The sequence below is a fragment of the Ochotona princeps genome, chromosome 16, assembly GCF_030435755.1.
Source record: "Ochotona princeps isolate mOchPri1 chromosome 16, mOchPri1.hap1, whole genome shotgun sequence".
Lineage (NCBI taxonomy): Eukaryota > Metazoa > Chordata > Mammalia > Lagomorpha > Ochotonidae > Ochotona > Ochotona princeps.
In genome coordinates this window covers 9,125,700-9,141,162 of record NC_080847.1, presented here as the reverse complement: position 1 = coordinate 9,141,162, position 15,463 = coordinate 9,125,700, and the positions used below count along the sequence as shown (strand labels likewise).

Below are 15,463 nucleotides of genomic sequence, written 5' to 3'. Positions count from 1 at the left end.
CATAGTGCTGGCCTCTTAAGTTTAAAGACAGAAACACACACACACATACAGAAAAAGAGACAGACTGACCATCCATCTGCCCTGTTCATTCCCCAACAGCTGGGGTTAAGTCAGGGTGAGCCAGCAGTCTACTGTGTGGGTGGTAGGACACAAGTACTTGAGCCATTGTCTGACGCTTCTTAGGGCAGTCACCAGCTGGAGCTGGAGCTGGAAGTGTAGCCAGAACTTGAATATGGGATGTGGGACTCCCAGCTGCATCTTAACCACTGCATCAGAATTTCCACCTTTTCATGTTTTAGATTTTTTAAAAAAGATTTATTTATTTTTATTGGAAAGTCAGATATACAGAGAGAAGAGACAGAGAAGATCTTCTATGGCCACAATGGCCAGAGCTGAGCTGATCCGAAGCCAGGAGCCTCTTCTGGGTCTCCCACGCGGGTGCAGGGTCCCAAGGCTTTGGGTTGTCCTCTAGTGCTTTCCCAGGCCACAAGCAGGGAGCTGGGGCTGGAGGGAAGTGGGGCCGCCGGGACACAAACCGACTTCCTATGCAAGGTGAGGACTTTAGCCACCAGGCTACTGTGCTGGGATATATTTTAAACTGAGGTTAACATTCACAGGCTGTAAAAATCAACCACTAAAAGTGCACAATTCAATGACATTAAAATAAATTCACACAATTTCTGGCTACCATGGCTCCTATATTTACCTGTATTCAAACCTATATTTCTGGGATCATACTCAGGTGGCTGATGTTCTGTTGATGTCAGTACCCCCTAGTCTGTTCCTTTGTCTATTTCAGAATGGATCCACTCTCCTGATGGGTACTGGTAGTGAAGGAGTTCAGAACCTGCCACCCTACCACATGCCTCTCAGCCCATTGACAATTTTGAGTTAGACATAGAAAAGCAGTTAAAGCAAAGAAACTCTGAGCTTTCTTTTTCTTAGCATCAGGAAGCTGAAACTCCCATGCGAAATGTATCCTCCCCATACCAGAACAGCCGTCTTTATCTCCAAGAACAGGAAGTCAAGGCCAAGAGAAATCTGTACAAACAAGCCTCATTAACCCTAACCCTCCCAGTGACTTCTCCACCCAGTTAGCTGCCCAGGTCCCTGGGCCTTGCCACATTTTCACAATACACTACACTACTACTTTGTTCACTCAGGATTTAAGTGATCAACTAATTGCCTGCTTAGGTCTCACACTGCTTTCCCCCCACCTCTGTCCCAAGATTGGCAGAGTGACAAGAAAGACAGTGAAAGAAAGAGATCTTATACATATTTTGCTTTACTTCCCCAAATGGCTAGTCACAAACAGGCGTGGGCCAGGCTGAAGCCAGAAGCTAGGAGCCAGGAGCTCCATTCTGGTCTCCCATATTGAGGCTTAGGTACTTCAGTCATCTACTGTTACCTTCTCAGGAGCACTAGCAGGGAGCTGCACTGGATGCAGAGCAGCTGCGATCTGAACCAGCAGTCCAATGAGGGATGCTAGTACTGCAAGTGATGGTTTAACTCACTGTGCCACAATGTCAGTCCCAAGTCTTTAAACTTCTTGTGGGCCCAGCGCAATAGTATAGTGGTTAAGGTCCTCACCTTGCACACCCGGGATCCCATATGGTCGCCGGTTCTAATTCTGGCGGCCCTGCTTCCCATCCAGATCCCTGCTTGTGGCCTGGGAAAGCAGTTGAGGGCGGCCCAAAGCCCTGGGACCCTGCACCCGCGTGGGAGACCCGGAAGAGCTCCTAGCTCCTGGCTTCGGATTGGCTCAGCTCCAGCCGTTGAGGTCATTTGGGGAGTGAACCATCGGACGGAAGATCTTCCTCTCTGTCTCTCCTCCTCTCTGTATATCTGACTTTCAATAAAAATAAATAAATCTTTTTTTTTTTTTTAAAATAAACTTCTTGTGACTACTACTAAGTATGTGTAAAACCAAACCAAACCAAACCAAACCTATAGCTTGTATCTTTTTCTCTTATTAACTTACTCCATGTCAGTTTGATTCCTAGAGAATTTTCCCTCCATGTCAGTGGCTTCTAGGGTTTTATGACTGCCAGTAATCACCCTTTGTAACATGAGTTGGGCTTCCTTGGTGTAAACCCAGAAGGTGGGCTACAACACAGAGCCAGCAACAGCTCTACTTTGGTCAGACATGGCCAATGTGCTCTTGAGATAGTACCAACTTATACTCCCACAAACTTGGCTTGCTTGGGGAATGTGCAGCCAGGTGACCAATTATAGCAACTCGATACCTACTTGGAGAGTATATTTCACTTAATAAAATGTTGTGAAGTAGGCAGGGTATGGTTATTTATCATGCCTCTCCAAGGTTCAAGGACTCAGCGTGAACACAGAGTTAGGACGGTTCCAGGCAAGGCACCAGTATGGCTCACTAGGAGTGTAGTCCTTCATTAATTTCCCACACTCCTCTCCACCTTGCAAGAGGACTAACGGCCTTGCATTGGCTTTCTGAGATGACAAACTAGGGAAGTCCACTGCAGACTAGGAAGAGCAGTCCCTGAAGGAGGGATTCCATGGCTTGGGCCATCAGAAAGAACTCTGCTGAACTGCTACACCCTGGTCTCTGTGGGGTCAACTTCCTATGTACAAAGATGGTGCCTAACAGCATTTCGGGATCTATGTAGCACTAGAAAGGTATGGGGGGGCAGGGTCAAGGGGAAGCAGCAGTTGAAAAGAATGCCGAAAAGGCTGGGGAGGTAGAGGGAGCAGCACCTGCCCATCTGACATCCTGCTCCAGTAACATGATGTTGGGGGTGGGAGCGAGCCACTGGCCGGCTCATTAGAAGACCACAGGCAAGTATTCTCAGAAACCCAGAGGAGACCTAGGGAAATGACATGTGAGGAAACCCCTGGCACAAGGATCACCTGATCATTTCCCAAGGAAGCTCAAGGCTTCTTGGCCTTCCTTGGGAGCTCACTGTTCTCACACCACTCCTAATTTTTGGTAAATGCAAAGCCAAAGGTCCTGCCTCGCAAACCTATGCAATCTCAGCTCTGGCTAAGAACTCATAGCAGAAGATCACACTTCCAAGAGCCTATTTTAGACCCCTTCCACCACGCCACACCAGACCATGCCAATCAAGCCCTCAAAGCCACACCACACACACCGTATCACATGATCACACCAACCACTTGCATTCCCCCTGTACCACATGTGATATCTCACCCAGCTGCACTAGGGCTTCTGCTGAGCTGACGCCACAGGCGACACAGCACCAGAGGGCTAGCCTATCACTCAGCCTTTGTTCCCAGCCGTGCTGCCAGAGACACCTCACTCCTCTTCTGTTGAAGCTCTGTGGTGCCAGCCACTCAGCCAATCCTTTGCGCTACACAGTTCTCAGGAAGACAGGCTCTTAGCCCAGTTTTGTTTTATTAGCTGCAGCAACAGATTCAGCCCCAGAGACCCTCTGCAGAACTAATTAGAGCTCTGCGTTCTTCCGGAAGTAGGTGAGCGGGGCCTACGGAGAGGCTTGTTTGCTGTCTGATCTTATACTGTTTCAGGGCAGATTTGACTAAGAGAAGGTAACAGAAGCCCTGCAAATCCAACAAGTATATCTGGACACTGCAGAAAGCACTAATGGCAACAGACGGCCAGAGCGCAACTCCTGGGGAGTCCCTGGGCTCCACAGGCCCAGGCTCCTCTATCCCTCAGGCCACAGTGGGGGGCTGAGCCACCAAACCATCCCTCACCACTGACTCATTCTTTCCACTTCCTGCAAACGTTTTCCTTGTCAACCAACTTCTGGATGAGGGACATCATTTCCTGTGGGAGGTAGTTTTCACTACATGTGAACATGAAGAGTTAGATAAAACATCTCTCACTTGCTCTTAACACAACTGCGGGACGGAAAGGGTTGGCCATGGTTCAAACAGAAGATGGGAATGGAAAGGGATTTCCAGAGTAATGATGAACATAATTTAACTCAGCCAGGCCTCAGTGGTCTGAGAAGGGAAAGGCATTTGTAGTGGTGGGGCATTTCCTGGCAGGTAAGGTAAGCAGGGATTGGAACAGGTGGCAATGCTACCTGAGAAAGCCAGACCTTCAACGGCATGGATGGACTTGGGCAGGAGTTCAATGACAAGAGGAAGACCAAGGCCAGTCCACACCTGCCTTAAGTATCCCCACAGACAACCACCTACTTCAGTCTGGCTGGTGCCACGGGCAATTTTCATTCTGCAGCCACACCACTGAGGCCAGTACGGATGGCCAAGCAGGGCCAAGGGATTTCTGGCTTTTAGCTTACCACAGCCACTCATTTGTAGAACAAGCTGCTATGCCTTAGCAATCTCTCTTGCTGGCAAGTTCTTCTGTTCCTTGAACTTGACTCACAACATTAAGCAGTGAACAGGAGGGGTCAGAGGCGGCACTTCAAACATTGGGAAGATGAGGTGACAGAGACTTTGCAGTTTAGTTTCCAAGCTGTTAGGACAGATGTAGGGTTCTGCAAAGTGGGGCATGCTGCCCACTCTCTTCCAAACAGCTCAGAACCCTTCAAAGTCCTTGCTCAAACCGAGCGGAATCCTGGCTTTCTTGTGTAGTCTTGTGGAACATTCTACTATAAAAAACCTGAATCTAAAAGGCAGACAACAGCATACTGAACCTCATATACTTCTTTCCCAGCTTCACAGTTCACCAAGACAAGACCCATCGTGCTTCATCTCTAAATCCACTCACTCTCTTGGGACAATTTTAAAGACCAAATGGAGAAAAGCCTCCATGTTTGCAACAAGATTGAACATGCAGGCGTGCTGGCTGGCTCATCTGTCACCTGCTCCTCAATCCCTCCCTCCCGGCCTGCAGTCCACAGCAGAGACCGGCACTGCTGGCACTGCTACACCCCCACCTTTCCAGGGGATTCTAGCCTTTGGAATGTCACCTTCACCTAACCTCTCCCTGCCTCAACACCATAAGCAGGTGTGAGGGTTAATGCTTTGTTTGTAAGAATGGTGTCTACCCCTTCTTTCCTCTCCACACAGAATTCATTACCTCCTTGCTGCTCCCCAGAGAACACCATGCTCTAAGTAGGAATTTGGGACTTAAATTTTCACTAAAAACTTATAGGGAAAAAAAAAGAGTCTTTTAGAGTATTCTCTGACAAACCAAAAACTAAGAACTAGCCTGGTGAGAGCACACTGAGCTTGGCTGTTCCTCAGGAGGAGCATCAGCTTGTGGCAAAGTCCCCACCTCAGCCATCAACTATCCTGATTTTCAGCCTGGGGGAGCCCACTCAGGAAGTGCAAGAGAGAAGTCTGAGGGGACGCACACAAACACCAGGGACATGGTGTCATGCAGTCACTGTGCACCTCCCCCCAGGCTCCCAGAGCAAGGTCAAGGTCACAAAAAGCTTGGTGCGTATGAACAATTCACACCTATGTTAGGCTGGCCAGCTCTCTCCATTGTGGTTGGCAAGGACTGGCAACAACTCTGCGGCAAGAAGACGGTGAGCAGTCATCATTTTCAGCAGCCTCGTAGGACCACCTTTTATTTTATCTTATTTTCTTACGGACAAATTTTTGAAAGTAAAACGAATGAAATTATGTGAAGTCAAGATACATAAGGGGACTTTCAATGTAGAAAAAGAGACCTTGCCTGAAAGCAGTGAATGGAAAGCATGTCACAGATGCATAAAAAGCTCACATTGTAAACAGGATTAAGCTGCTACTGATCTCCCAAGACATCAAGGTTTCATTTTGCTCAGCCTGAGATCACGCTCAATTTCAAATTGCCTGTGATCCACTCGTTCCAGAAAAGCCTTCCGTTCAATGTACCTGCAGGAAGATGAAGAGAGAACTTGTCAGTAGAATTTGGGAGGAGTCTGGCCTCCCCTGCTCTGTCAGGCCCCACAGCTGCCACAGGGTGAACACAGCTGGTGCCCAGAGCGACCACCCACAATGCTTTCAGGAACATCAAACCACTTTTTTCAGCTAAACAAGGTTGCTTGTGGGCCAGATGTGAGTGAAAAGAAAATGGACTGGGGAGAGCAACACCTCATCAAAGGGCAAGAACAATAGAGGCTCTGAGACAATCTTGTAACAAGATTTCAGCGGAAAATAAAGAAAACAGCTTAGTCAAGCACAGATCCAAACCCTAGCTTGGTTACACACGAGCTGGGCAATGCTAGTTAAGGACTGAACCTCTCTAAGTCTCATTCAGCCTCCCAGGAGGTTGGTCATGTTTCTTGCCCTGGCATTAGGGGGTACTGAGTTGAGGGAACAGAAGCAATGCCTCCTATGTATCAAAATCACAATGTGAGAAAGCTGCATCTGAAAATGGAAGACATAGGGCAGCAGTTGAGATCTCATGGAGCTGCCAGGAATGCGAAGGGGGCATAGGGATGTGGGTGCACACTGACGCTGATTAACTGGCTTCCCTCTGTGCCTCTGCTCCCACCTGGCTCCTCTCCTTAGTATTCTGCATCGGTTTGGGCCAGGTTACTCCTGTTAACATGACCTCTCCTAAGAACAGGTGCCTCCCCTTAAAAGCCCATGTAACTGCTTCTAAGTGGGGGCCAGGGTCAGCAAATGAGGTTTCCCCCAGCCCTCTTAGGCACAGGGGGAGGCACTGCAGGCTGACCCAGGCATGCGTGCTCAGCTGAGACACAGCATGCATTTTAATGCACCGTCTTGCCATAAAGTGTGCTACCATTTGCCTGGGGGCAGGAGATCTCTGCTAATTAATCTACTGAGAGAGCAAAATTGCCATTGAAAATGGGAGATGTAATTGAATCTGTGCACTAATTTTTCTTTGGTTGCACTGTGGAAAACGTGCATCTGTCGTTACCAGATCATAACCCTTGTGAGGAGATGGTTACTAGGCTTGGATCTGTGTCCCGCTGCTGAGCTAAGGTCCCACTTTCTACAGCATCAGACTCCCGTGAAGGGCAGGTCCACTCAGCTACTGACCCTCTGCCACCTGCATGCAGAGGGCTGGTGGAAATTCGCAGACTTGGAGATCAGGAATTGAATCTTACTCCTGTTGCTGGGGTGTGACCCTGGCAGGAAAAGGTTATGACTCGCTCTTAGGTTTTCTGTAAGCCCTCTAGTGAGAACTACCTGTCAGGGATAAAAGGCGGAGAGAGGACGGCGAGGAAGTGTGTGGTTTCAAGGATTTGTGTTTTTTCCTTCCTACTTTCCTTCGAAGAACAGCAAGTGATGTTTACATTAGGATGCTCATTGAGCATGAATAAATGCCTTGCAAGTTCCCAGAAGCTGTACTGGATCGAGCTGACCTCGAGACCACCAAGAGGGAAGCCCAGGTTGGACACTGGACACTGACCCAGCAGGTGCAGGCAGATCTCTGGGTTAGGGAAGGCCTTGGCAGCATGTGCAGGATGCACCGTATTTCCAATGGCAACCTAGACAAAGGCTATCACGGCACTTCTGTGACTTCACTCCCCACCCACAGTCTTCTGCAGATGCTAACAGGATCCTGTAATAGTCCTGATTTACTGACAAGACCATGAAAAAAAAAAAAAAAACTATTGGACATGAACTCCCCTTTTGTGAAGAGACAGAAAAGTGCTAATGATGACAAGGGCTCTTGCATTTACTGTTTTTTCGATTTTGGCCAAGATACCTAATGTTTGATGCTTTATTTTTTTTCCCGTAAAATAGTAATAAAAATTGTAATATCCTTCTGAAGATACAAATAACTCTGTGAGGGGTGCTTTGTAAACAATAAAATTTAAAAAAAACCATAGGAGAAGGGGCTTCTTGCTCTCTCCCCACTTTTGCTGCTGCTATTGTTAATGACTTACTTTCTTGAAAAGTGGTGACAATGAGAATGAGTGGAGAGGAGGGAAAGAGAGAAAGGGAAAGAGGGAGGTAGAGAGGGAGAGAGAAAGAAAGAACGAATGAACGAACATGTTTGTGATTGATCTTCTATGCACTGGTTCATTCGCTAGATCTTCATAATAGTTAGAGCCGGGCTGGGCCAGGCTGAAGCCAGGAGTCAGGAATTCCATTCTGGGTCTTCCATGGGGTGGCAGGGGCCCAAGCACTTGGGTCATTTTCTGCTGCTTTCCCAGGCGCGTTACAGGGAGGTGAATTTGAAATGGAGTGGCAGAGACTGGGGCTACTATGGGATGCTGGCATTGCAGGTGACAGCTTACTGACCCATCACTCTGTGGAACAGGGACCAAAGGCCAGCACTCCAGAAAGAGGAAGGGATGTTTGACTGTTGCTCTCTCTAAGGTGGTTTGAGTACTCAGCTATCTGAACTGAGCCTCAGGGAATTCCCAAGCCCTTTACGTGGCCCAGAGACAAACAATGGAATGAAACTCCTGCTCATTTACCGTGTTGGTGCTCTTTCCGCCTATGCCTACCCTCCTGGGGGCCTGGCCTGATTCAGCTGGGCCCAGAGGGGAGCTGGGGTGGAGGACACATCATTCTTTCCTGCTACTGCTGTCTTTTATGGCCCATTTAAGAGGCAGTCTTCACTTTCTATAATAAAACACCCTAATAGTACAAGAACCTTGGGGATTTTCTAGCTTTTCCTTTTAGAACCAGGTTAAACATACCAACCATGACATCTTTTATCTTTTGGACCTTTCAACCCCAATTATTTCCGGAGGCCGAGGTAAATGGGGAGGGAGAGAGGGACAAGAGGGTAGGAAATGCAGCCAGGGAAGATGTCTCTCAATTCCCGCAGTTAGCGAACCCACTCCCAAGAGATCAAAGAGCTGACTTTGGCCTCTTGTGCTGCCTTCTAAAAGCTCCATCATGTGGTCATCTTGAGGCAGATCGCCACAAGAAGCCTCTTCCATGCAGGTTAGGACAAGTGTGAACAGAGGGAGATGCAGGGGAATGGGACACAGATGCATGTAACTGAGGCCTTTGCTGCGTTACTCCCACATCACTTCAAGCACAGCCAGTGTGAGATTCCTCAAGAGAGCATTCAGCTCAACGCAAACACGGGATGGAAAAGGGCGTACCTCAATTCTCCACTCCACAGAGCAGTGGAACATGCCTAGGCTAGAAGGTAGCTCAGGATGGATATAATGAGATGATCATTCGTGCCCTCCAGAGGTGCAGCTGAAAAAAAGCAATCTGCCTGACACTCTCTAGGCCTGTGCCCCCACCCTGGATCTAATTTATAAATACCTGAAGGGCCAGAGTGAAAGCAGAGTGATTTTAATTCAATTTCTTCTCCACTGCTTCACTTCTATGTCACCTCAAGGATGTGCTGGTTTTTAACGACACTCAGGGGTCATGGAGACAGATTCTTTGAAAAAGAAAATTGCTTCCCCTGGTCCCTTCGTCATGCCCCTCTGAATCAAAAAATCACCTGGTTTCCAATCGTCACACTCCGAGACATTCAATTGGATTAGCAGATGGCAGCAGCTAACACACCTGCATTTCTGCAGTTTTCCGAGTGATTTCTCCCCAGCAATGCTAACCTCCACCTTGGCATTGCTGGAAAGCAGGGCTGGTGATGATGACTACCAAGAAGCCTGTGTGACAGGGCTAGAGGGATGCCATGCTCAATGCACCGGAGCATACGACTCTGGTCCTGGATGGTGCATGAGGTTCTGGGGATTAGGGTGTGCAGGAAAGGCAGCCATCTTTGCTAGACAGACACCTGCTTCTTGTGGGTACTTCTTTCTAGCTTTTATTTATTTGACAAGCAGGCAGACACACACACACAACAGACAGATTTCTTATCTGCCGATTCACTCTCTAAATATCCAAAGCAGCTAGGGTTGGGCTGGGGTGAAGCCAGGAGCTGGAAACTTAGGTTTTCTATGTGGGTGGCAGGAATCCATTCTCTTGAGCCATCACTGGTGGGGGCATTTCAATCAACTCTGCCTATTGGAAATGATGGAGATACCATCCTGACTTATTCTCTTCTCTTCTAGGTGGTTAATTCCAGTCCTGTCAGGCAGCCAAACAAAGCCATGGCTTCTGCTGGCTAGTGGTGCAGGTGCTGCTCTGGGTTTTAGGGACAAGACCTTGCCCTTGGGGCTTGGCATAGATAATCAAACAGAATAGGTATGTTAGTCAATCAGTGAATAAGACAAACAGGGTGATAGGGCTGACAGTTCTTGAGCTATGGGCCACTCTGAGGCAAGTCAGGACTAAGATGACAAGCAGGGCCTCCTTGGGGAGTAGCACCACAGATGGGCCTTGAGGCTGGGTTGCAGCAGACAAGAGGAAGGCAGGATAGGGGTGGGCTTGGGGAGGCCAGGGCTGGTCAGCATAAGGAGTGTTTAACACAGATTGACCTGAAGTGCTACTGGAACAAGGAAGGAATGAAGCTGGTTTATATTCTTCAAGCAGCTTCTCAGATGCTGGATGGACAAGACATGGAAGGACAGACAGGCAGATGCCAGTGGCTGGAGCTGGGGTAGGTGGCAGTGGTGCTGGATAAGGAAGGACAGGTAGAACTTAGGATGTAAACAGAAAGAAACTGAGGACGACACCTGGTTTTTCTTTTCACAGTGATGTGGAGCGTGATGGCTAAGACATTCAAGTGGGGGTGTCAAGTCTGGAGCTCAGTGGAATGAGCAGGGTAGAGGAGAGCAACTTTCCCAGCAGAAAATGGTAGTTAAGTTCTGAGACAAACGAGCTTTCCTGTGGAGCAAGAGATGGTTACTCTGGGACTTCCCAAATCCAACAGCTCAGGGAAGGGAGAGAAGCTGGTAAGGGGGACGGGGACAGATGCCCCCAGTTCTGCTTCCTGCCTCTGTGGAAAAGACTCCATAGTGGAAGAACTGGCAGGAATATGTAAGGAAGGGATGCAAGGCCTGCAAGCATCTAGCGTTCACGATAAAACTAGAGCCTCGTGTGGTCAGTTGGCGGCAGGTGGGAGGACTGGGGATTCCTATCTCTGAACTTGGCAGGTGTCTCCTACTTACCTAACTCTCACAGGAATCCTGAGAGGTGGGTGCCATTATCCTCGCTTTACAGAGAAACAGGGGTTACTGCCCATAGCAGCTTGATGGTAGGGTCAAGAGTGGAACTCAGCTTCCATTCAGTTTATTGTGAAATGATGCACAAGTGGAAGAATGCAATGGCAAGGTAAATGAACCTCCATGAAGTAAGCTCTGGTAAGGGGTCAAGAAGCACACGGATACTAGCCTTGAGGGCTCCTGAGTAAGTCTGACCCCAACACCAACAGCTACTCAGGAGTGAGCTTGCTCAGGACCTGGCAACTCATTTTCTCACTTTCAGTTTTTTGTTTCTTCAACACTGAAGTTAAGCAGTGCCTTTTTTTTTTTTTTTTGATCTGACACAGAATGACACCATACATGGTACTCTTTCATGGACTTCTTTCTTTCACGGACTGAACTAATGGACACAAAGGTTTTGCCTGGTTTTGACCTTCACACAAAGGACTCATACTCTTTGCATTATGTTCCTAGTTTCTCTGTGTTGTGTTCCCACTGAAGAACAACAACATCCCATTGTGTGAACACACCACACTTTCATTTTCTATTTCCCTATTGATAGACCTCTGAGTGGCTTTCCGTCTTTGGACATTAATTATGTATTTCTGTTGGGAACAAAACTAGGAGTGGAAGGGCAGTGTCCCAGGGAAGGCCTGTGTGGAGCTTCAGGAGATGATGGCCACAGCACATTCCACCTCAGATCACTATCTCTCAGGGAAGATGGGTATTTTTTATCACTCGAATAAATTGCTTTTTTCATTTTTTAGAAACAGCTTTGTCTCAAAGCTTATTTTTTCTATTACGATGGCTATATCCATCTTCTTTTGTCAGTATCTGCATGACTCATCTAATTTTTTAGTTTTCAGCATTTTTAAATACAATTGTCTAAATCTAAGCTGCATATAACTTCTGTTAAAAATTCAAAATATTTCTTATGTCTTAACTGGAGCAATTGGTTTTGTCTATTTCATAGAAACACACAGATGAATTTAGTGTTCAATTTCGTCTCATTTTGTTTTTCCTATTGGTCTAGCTTGTTCTATTTAACTCATATCTTTCTGTTGTTGTGGTTAATTGAAAAAAAAATCACTTCATTTTTATTCCTTTGGAAATTATATAGTACACCTGAATTCTAGAAATTTCAACAAGCACATTTAGTTAGTGCCTGCACTCCTTTAACTCTGGTACACTTCCCAAAGCACCCACTCTGCAGCTGGCTTTCCAGTTGTATGTGTGCCGGAAATGATACTGATGTCTGGCTGTTGCCTCCAGAATTTTTTTCCCCCAAAAACTTGATGTTGATTTGTCTAGTGATTTTCAGCCTAGCTGTCTAGTTGAATCACCTGTGAAGTGATTGAAAGACACAGGTATCTGTGACTTATCTGTTCCAGACTCGGGATTCAGTAGCACTACACAGGGATGACAATGTCACCTGAACTTTGGAAATTTTCCCCAGGGGATTCTCACAATAGGCCAAGGTGAGAATCAAAACTGCAGCTTTTGTTCTAGATTGCATGAGGGGTCCAACTCCTGTGCTGTCTGGAGAAGCTGGAAAAGGAAACTGAGGGGGTGGCTTGAGGTGGACACTGAAGTGGGCAGGTGAGAGGGGCCAAGGCAGAACACAGCCTCATCAGATCTGCACTAGAAAAACATCATCACGGGCCGGGCGGCGTGGCCTTGCGGCTTAAGTCCTCGCCTTGAAAGCCCCAGGATCCCATATGGGCGCCGGTTCTGATCCCAGCAGCTCCACTTCCCATCCTGCTCCCTGCTTGTGGCCTGGGAAAGCAGTTGAGGATGGCCCAATGCCTTGGGACCCTGCACCCACCTGGGAGACCTGGAAGAGGTTCCAGGTTCCCAGCTTTGGATCGGCGCAGCACCGGCCATTGCACTCACTTGGGGAGTGAATCATCGGACGGAGGATCTTCCTCTCTGTCTCTCCTTCTCTCTGTATATCTGTCTTTGTAATGAAAATAAATAAATCTTTAAAAAAAAAAGAAAAAGAAAAAGAAAAACATCATCATATCTGTGAAATCCAGGAGAGGGATGTTGCTCAAACAAAGGACAAAAAAACAGAACAGCAAAGTGGCAGGCTCTTAGTTATTCCCTAGCCCAATGATGAAATTTTCCATGGCCTGACAGGCCCGCAACTGGGCCTCTGTCTTTTTAATCTTGTTTTCTCTCCCAGGCTATATGTGATTAACTCGGCCAGATCTTCACTTAGCACCACCCCTTACTTTTATAAGAACTCTATTAACTCGAGTAGAGTGAATGCTGTCCAACCTGCATCATCAATGAAGAGGAGTATGCATTAGCAGCTCCTCTGTTGCCCTAGATCCCTGTGCAAAAGCTGAGAACAGGAGGGAGCTCTGAGCTCACAGAGCTGAATCAGAGTGGGGTGGCCCGGGGCAAATGCCTCGCCTGGCAGAGGTAACACCCACTCCTGTCAGTGCTTCATCTGGGCCTTCCCAGATGGTTCTGGCTTCCCCCGCCTGAGAAGTCTGATCGCTAGATAAGCTCATAAAGTCACTGAAACGCCTTATGGCACAGCATACTAGTTGGCTCCCAGGTTCATTCAAACAATCTTGAGGATTTATTTGGATATATGACCTTCTCCCCTTAAAAATTCCTCATGCCTTTCCTCTAATGTATTCCCTGCATTTACTGACAGGTATGCTGTAAAGTGACTCACCTACTTCACATACATGTAACAGATGTATAAATGTATCATTTCACGAGACCCTCACAAACGCATGGTGAGGGCGGCAGCATTATCCCAACCTCACTGGTGAAGGAGCTGAGCCTCAGAGGTGCCTGGTTTGCTGCCCCTGGACACTTCCATTCACCCCGAGGGCTGGGGAATGATGTTGACCTGGAGCCTCAAACCCACTTCTGTAGTAACTCTTCTTCTGGGGTCCATAACTACTTCCAGACTCTGAACATACGCTCTTCATTTTTGGTTTAACCAGCAGGAGAACAAACATGTGAAGGAAGGACTATTTTTACCGCCAACTATGTACTTTGTGGACATCTTTGTGTTCCCAAATAAGGTGGAAATGGGCAAGCAAAGGCTTGGGACATTGTTCAAGGGTCAGGCACATCAGACAGGCTGTGGCCATGGGTGAAGCCCCACCCGGGGTCACAATGACATGAACAAATAAATAAATAGATAGAGAAATGAAGGAAAACCAAAAAACTCCCACGACACTGCAACAACATCTAGGAATTCTGCTGGCATTGTTTTGGAAGCATCTAAGCAAATCTGGCTACTCTGAAGGCCAAATAACTCAGACCAGGCCAATGCTGCTACCATGAGCCCGACTGGCCATGTGAATAAGCCAGGCGACTTACAACTCCCTGGAGTCGCAATTCAGCATATCCAGCTTGGCAGATGTGACTGGCACAGTGAGCAGTGTTGCTCATATGCCCTTCTTCCCTTCACCACCAGCAACTCCCACATGTGGGACCTGCCCCACCACAGAACAGCTTCCCTCCTAGTTACACTTGCAACTGTTGTTTCACCATGAAAAGCCCGTTTTTTAAAAATTGCAGTTTGTTTCCAAGAAATCATGTCAGAATTCTGAGGCCTCTCAGGAGTATGCTACTGCTTACCCCTCTTTGCCTCGGTTATGGATGGCTAATTCTTCACCAATCCCTTCTTCTTCCTTGAAACTCTCCCAGTCCAATTTAGATTTCTCAAGGGTGCTCATTTTCTGCTTCTTGGCTCCAATTTTCCCCAAAAGGCTGCTCATGCCACTTGCTCTTTTTAACCTAAGGAAAAACAAAATATGAAACATAGCAGGTAAACATTCTCCTCTCGCTGATGAATGGTTTTTCTGATGGGCACAGGGTTCCCTGAATTGCATCCATCTGTCTCATGGAAGCCAAGCAGCACCCAAGGCATTTCCCTCCCGGGCAGCACATGGGACTTTTGACATCTCTGACTGCCCACACGCTGCGAAGTCCTGCAACACCTCTGTGTGCTCTGGAGGGCAGGTCTCCGCTTGCAGGAAGGGGAAGAACGGTGTGTTCAGGCGTGGTTGTGGAATCCCACGCCCAGGTTCAAACTCCAGCTTTGCCTGTACGACTCTATGCTCCTTAAGTACGTGTGTCTTGGCTTGTCTTCCAGAAAGTGACTGCTTATTCACAAGCTGCAGCACATGTTCAACGTAAAAGCTAAAACACCACCTGGCTCGGGGTCACCGAGGCAACAGCACTGGCCTCCCTAACTGCCATCACTTGTGCTGGGAAGTCCCACGGTGTTCTTTTGAGAAAGAGAACACATTCCCAGCACTGACAAGTCTTAGGTCGCAGTACCCTAAACAAGCCCCAAGGACACTTTCACCTCGTGTGGGCTGGTCCCCGCATTCTTGCTGGAGGTGTCAAACATTTCTGTCCTATGAGCAGGGGAATGTACAGCCTCCTTGTGGGCCTGCTGGGGGATGCAATCAGGGGCCGTGGAAGAGACCCCATGTACCCAAGCTCAAGTCTTGGCAGACTGAATGCTTCTAGTCATCATTAAATGCCTGAGACACAGCAAGAAAAACAGAAGGCAGCTAGTT

At 47.7% G+C, this 15,463-nt stretch overlaps 1 protein-coding gene across 1 annotated transcript in view; it reads right to left on the bottom strand.

Annotated features, from left to right (window-relative positions):
• Positions 1-5,467: 5,467 nt before the first annotated feature.
• CFDP1 (craniofacial development protein 1) overlaps positions 5,468-15,463 on the bottom strand; it is an 89,162-nt gene continuing 79,166 nt past the window's right edge. The window contains exons 6-7 of the mRNA XM_004584035.3: positions 14,514-14,672; positions 5,468-5,784 (exon numbers count right to left, since the gene is read on the bottom strand). Coding sequence (XP_004584092.2) covers positions 5,694-5,784; positions 14,514-14,672 — 250 coding nt within the window. The 3' untranslated portion in view covers positions 5,468-5,693. The remainder of the gene's footprint in view (positions 5,785-14,513; positions 14,673-15,463) is intronic.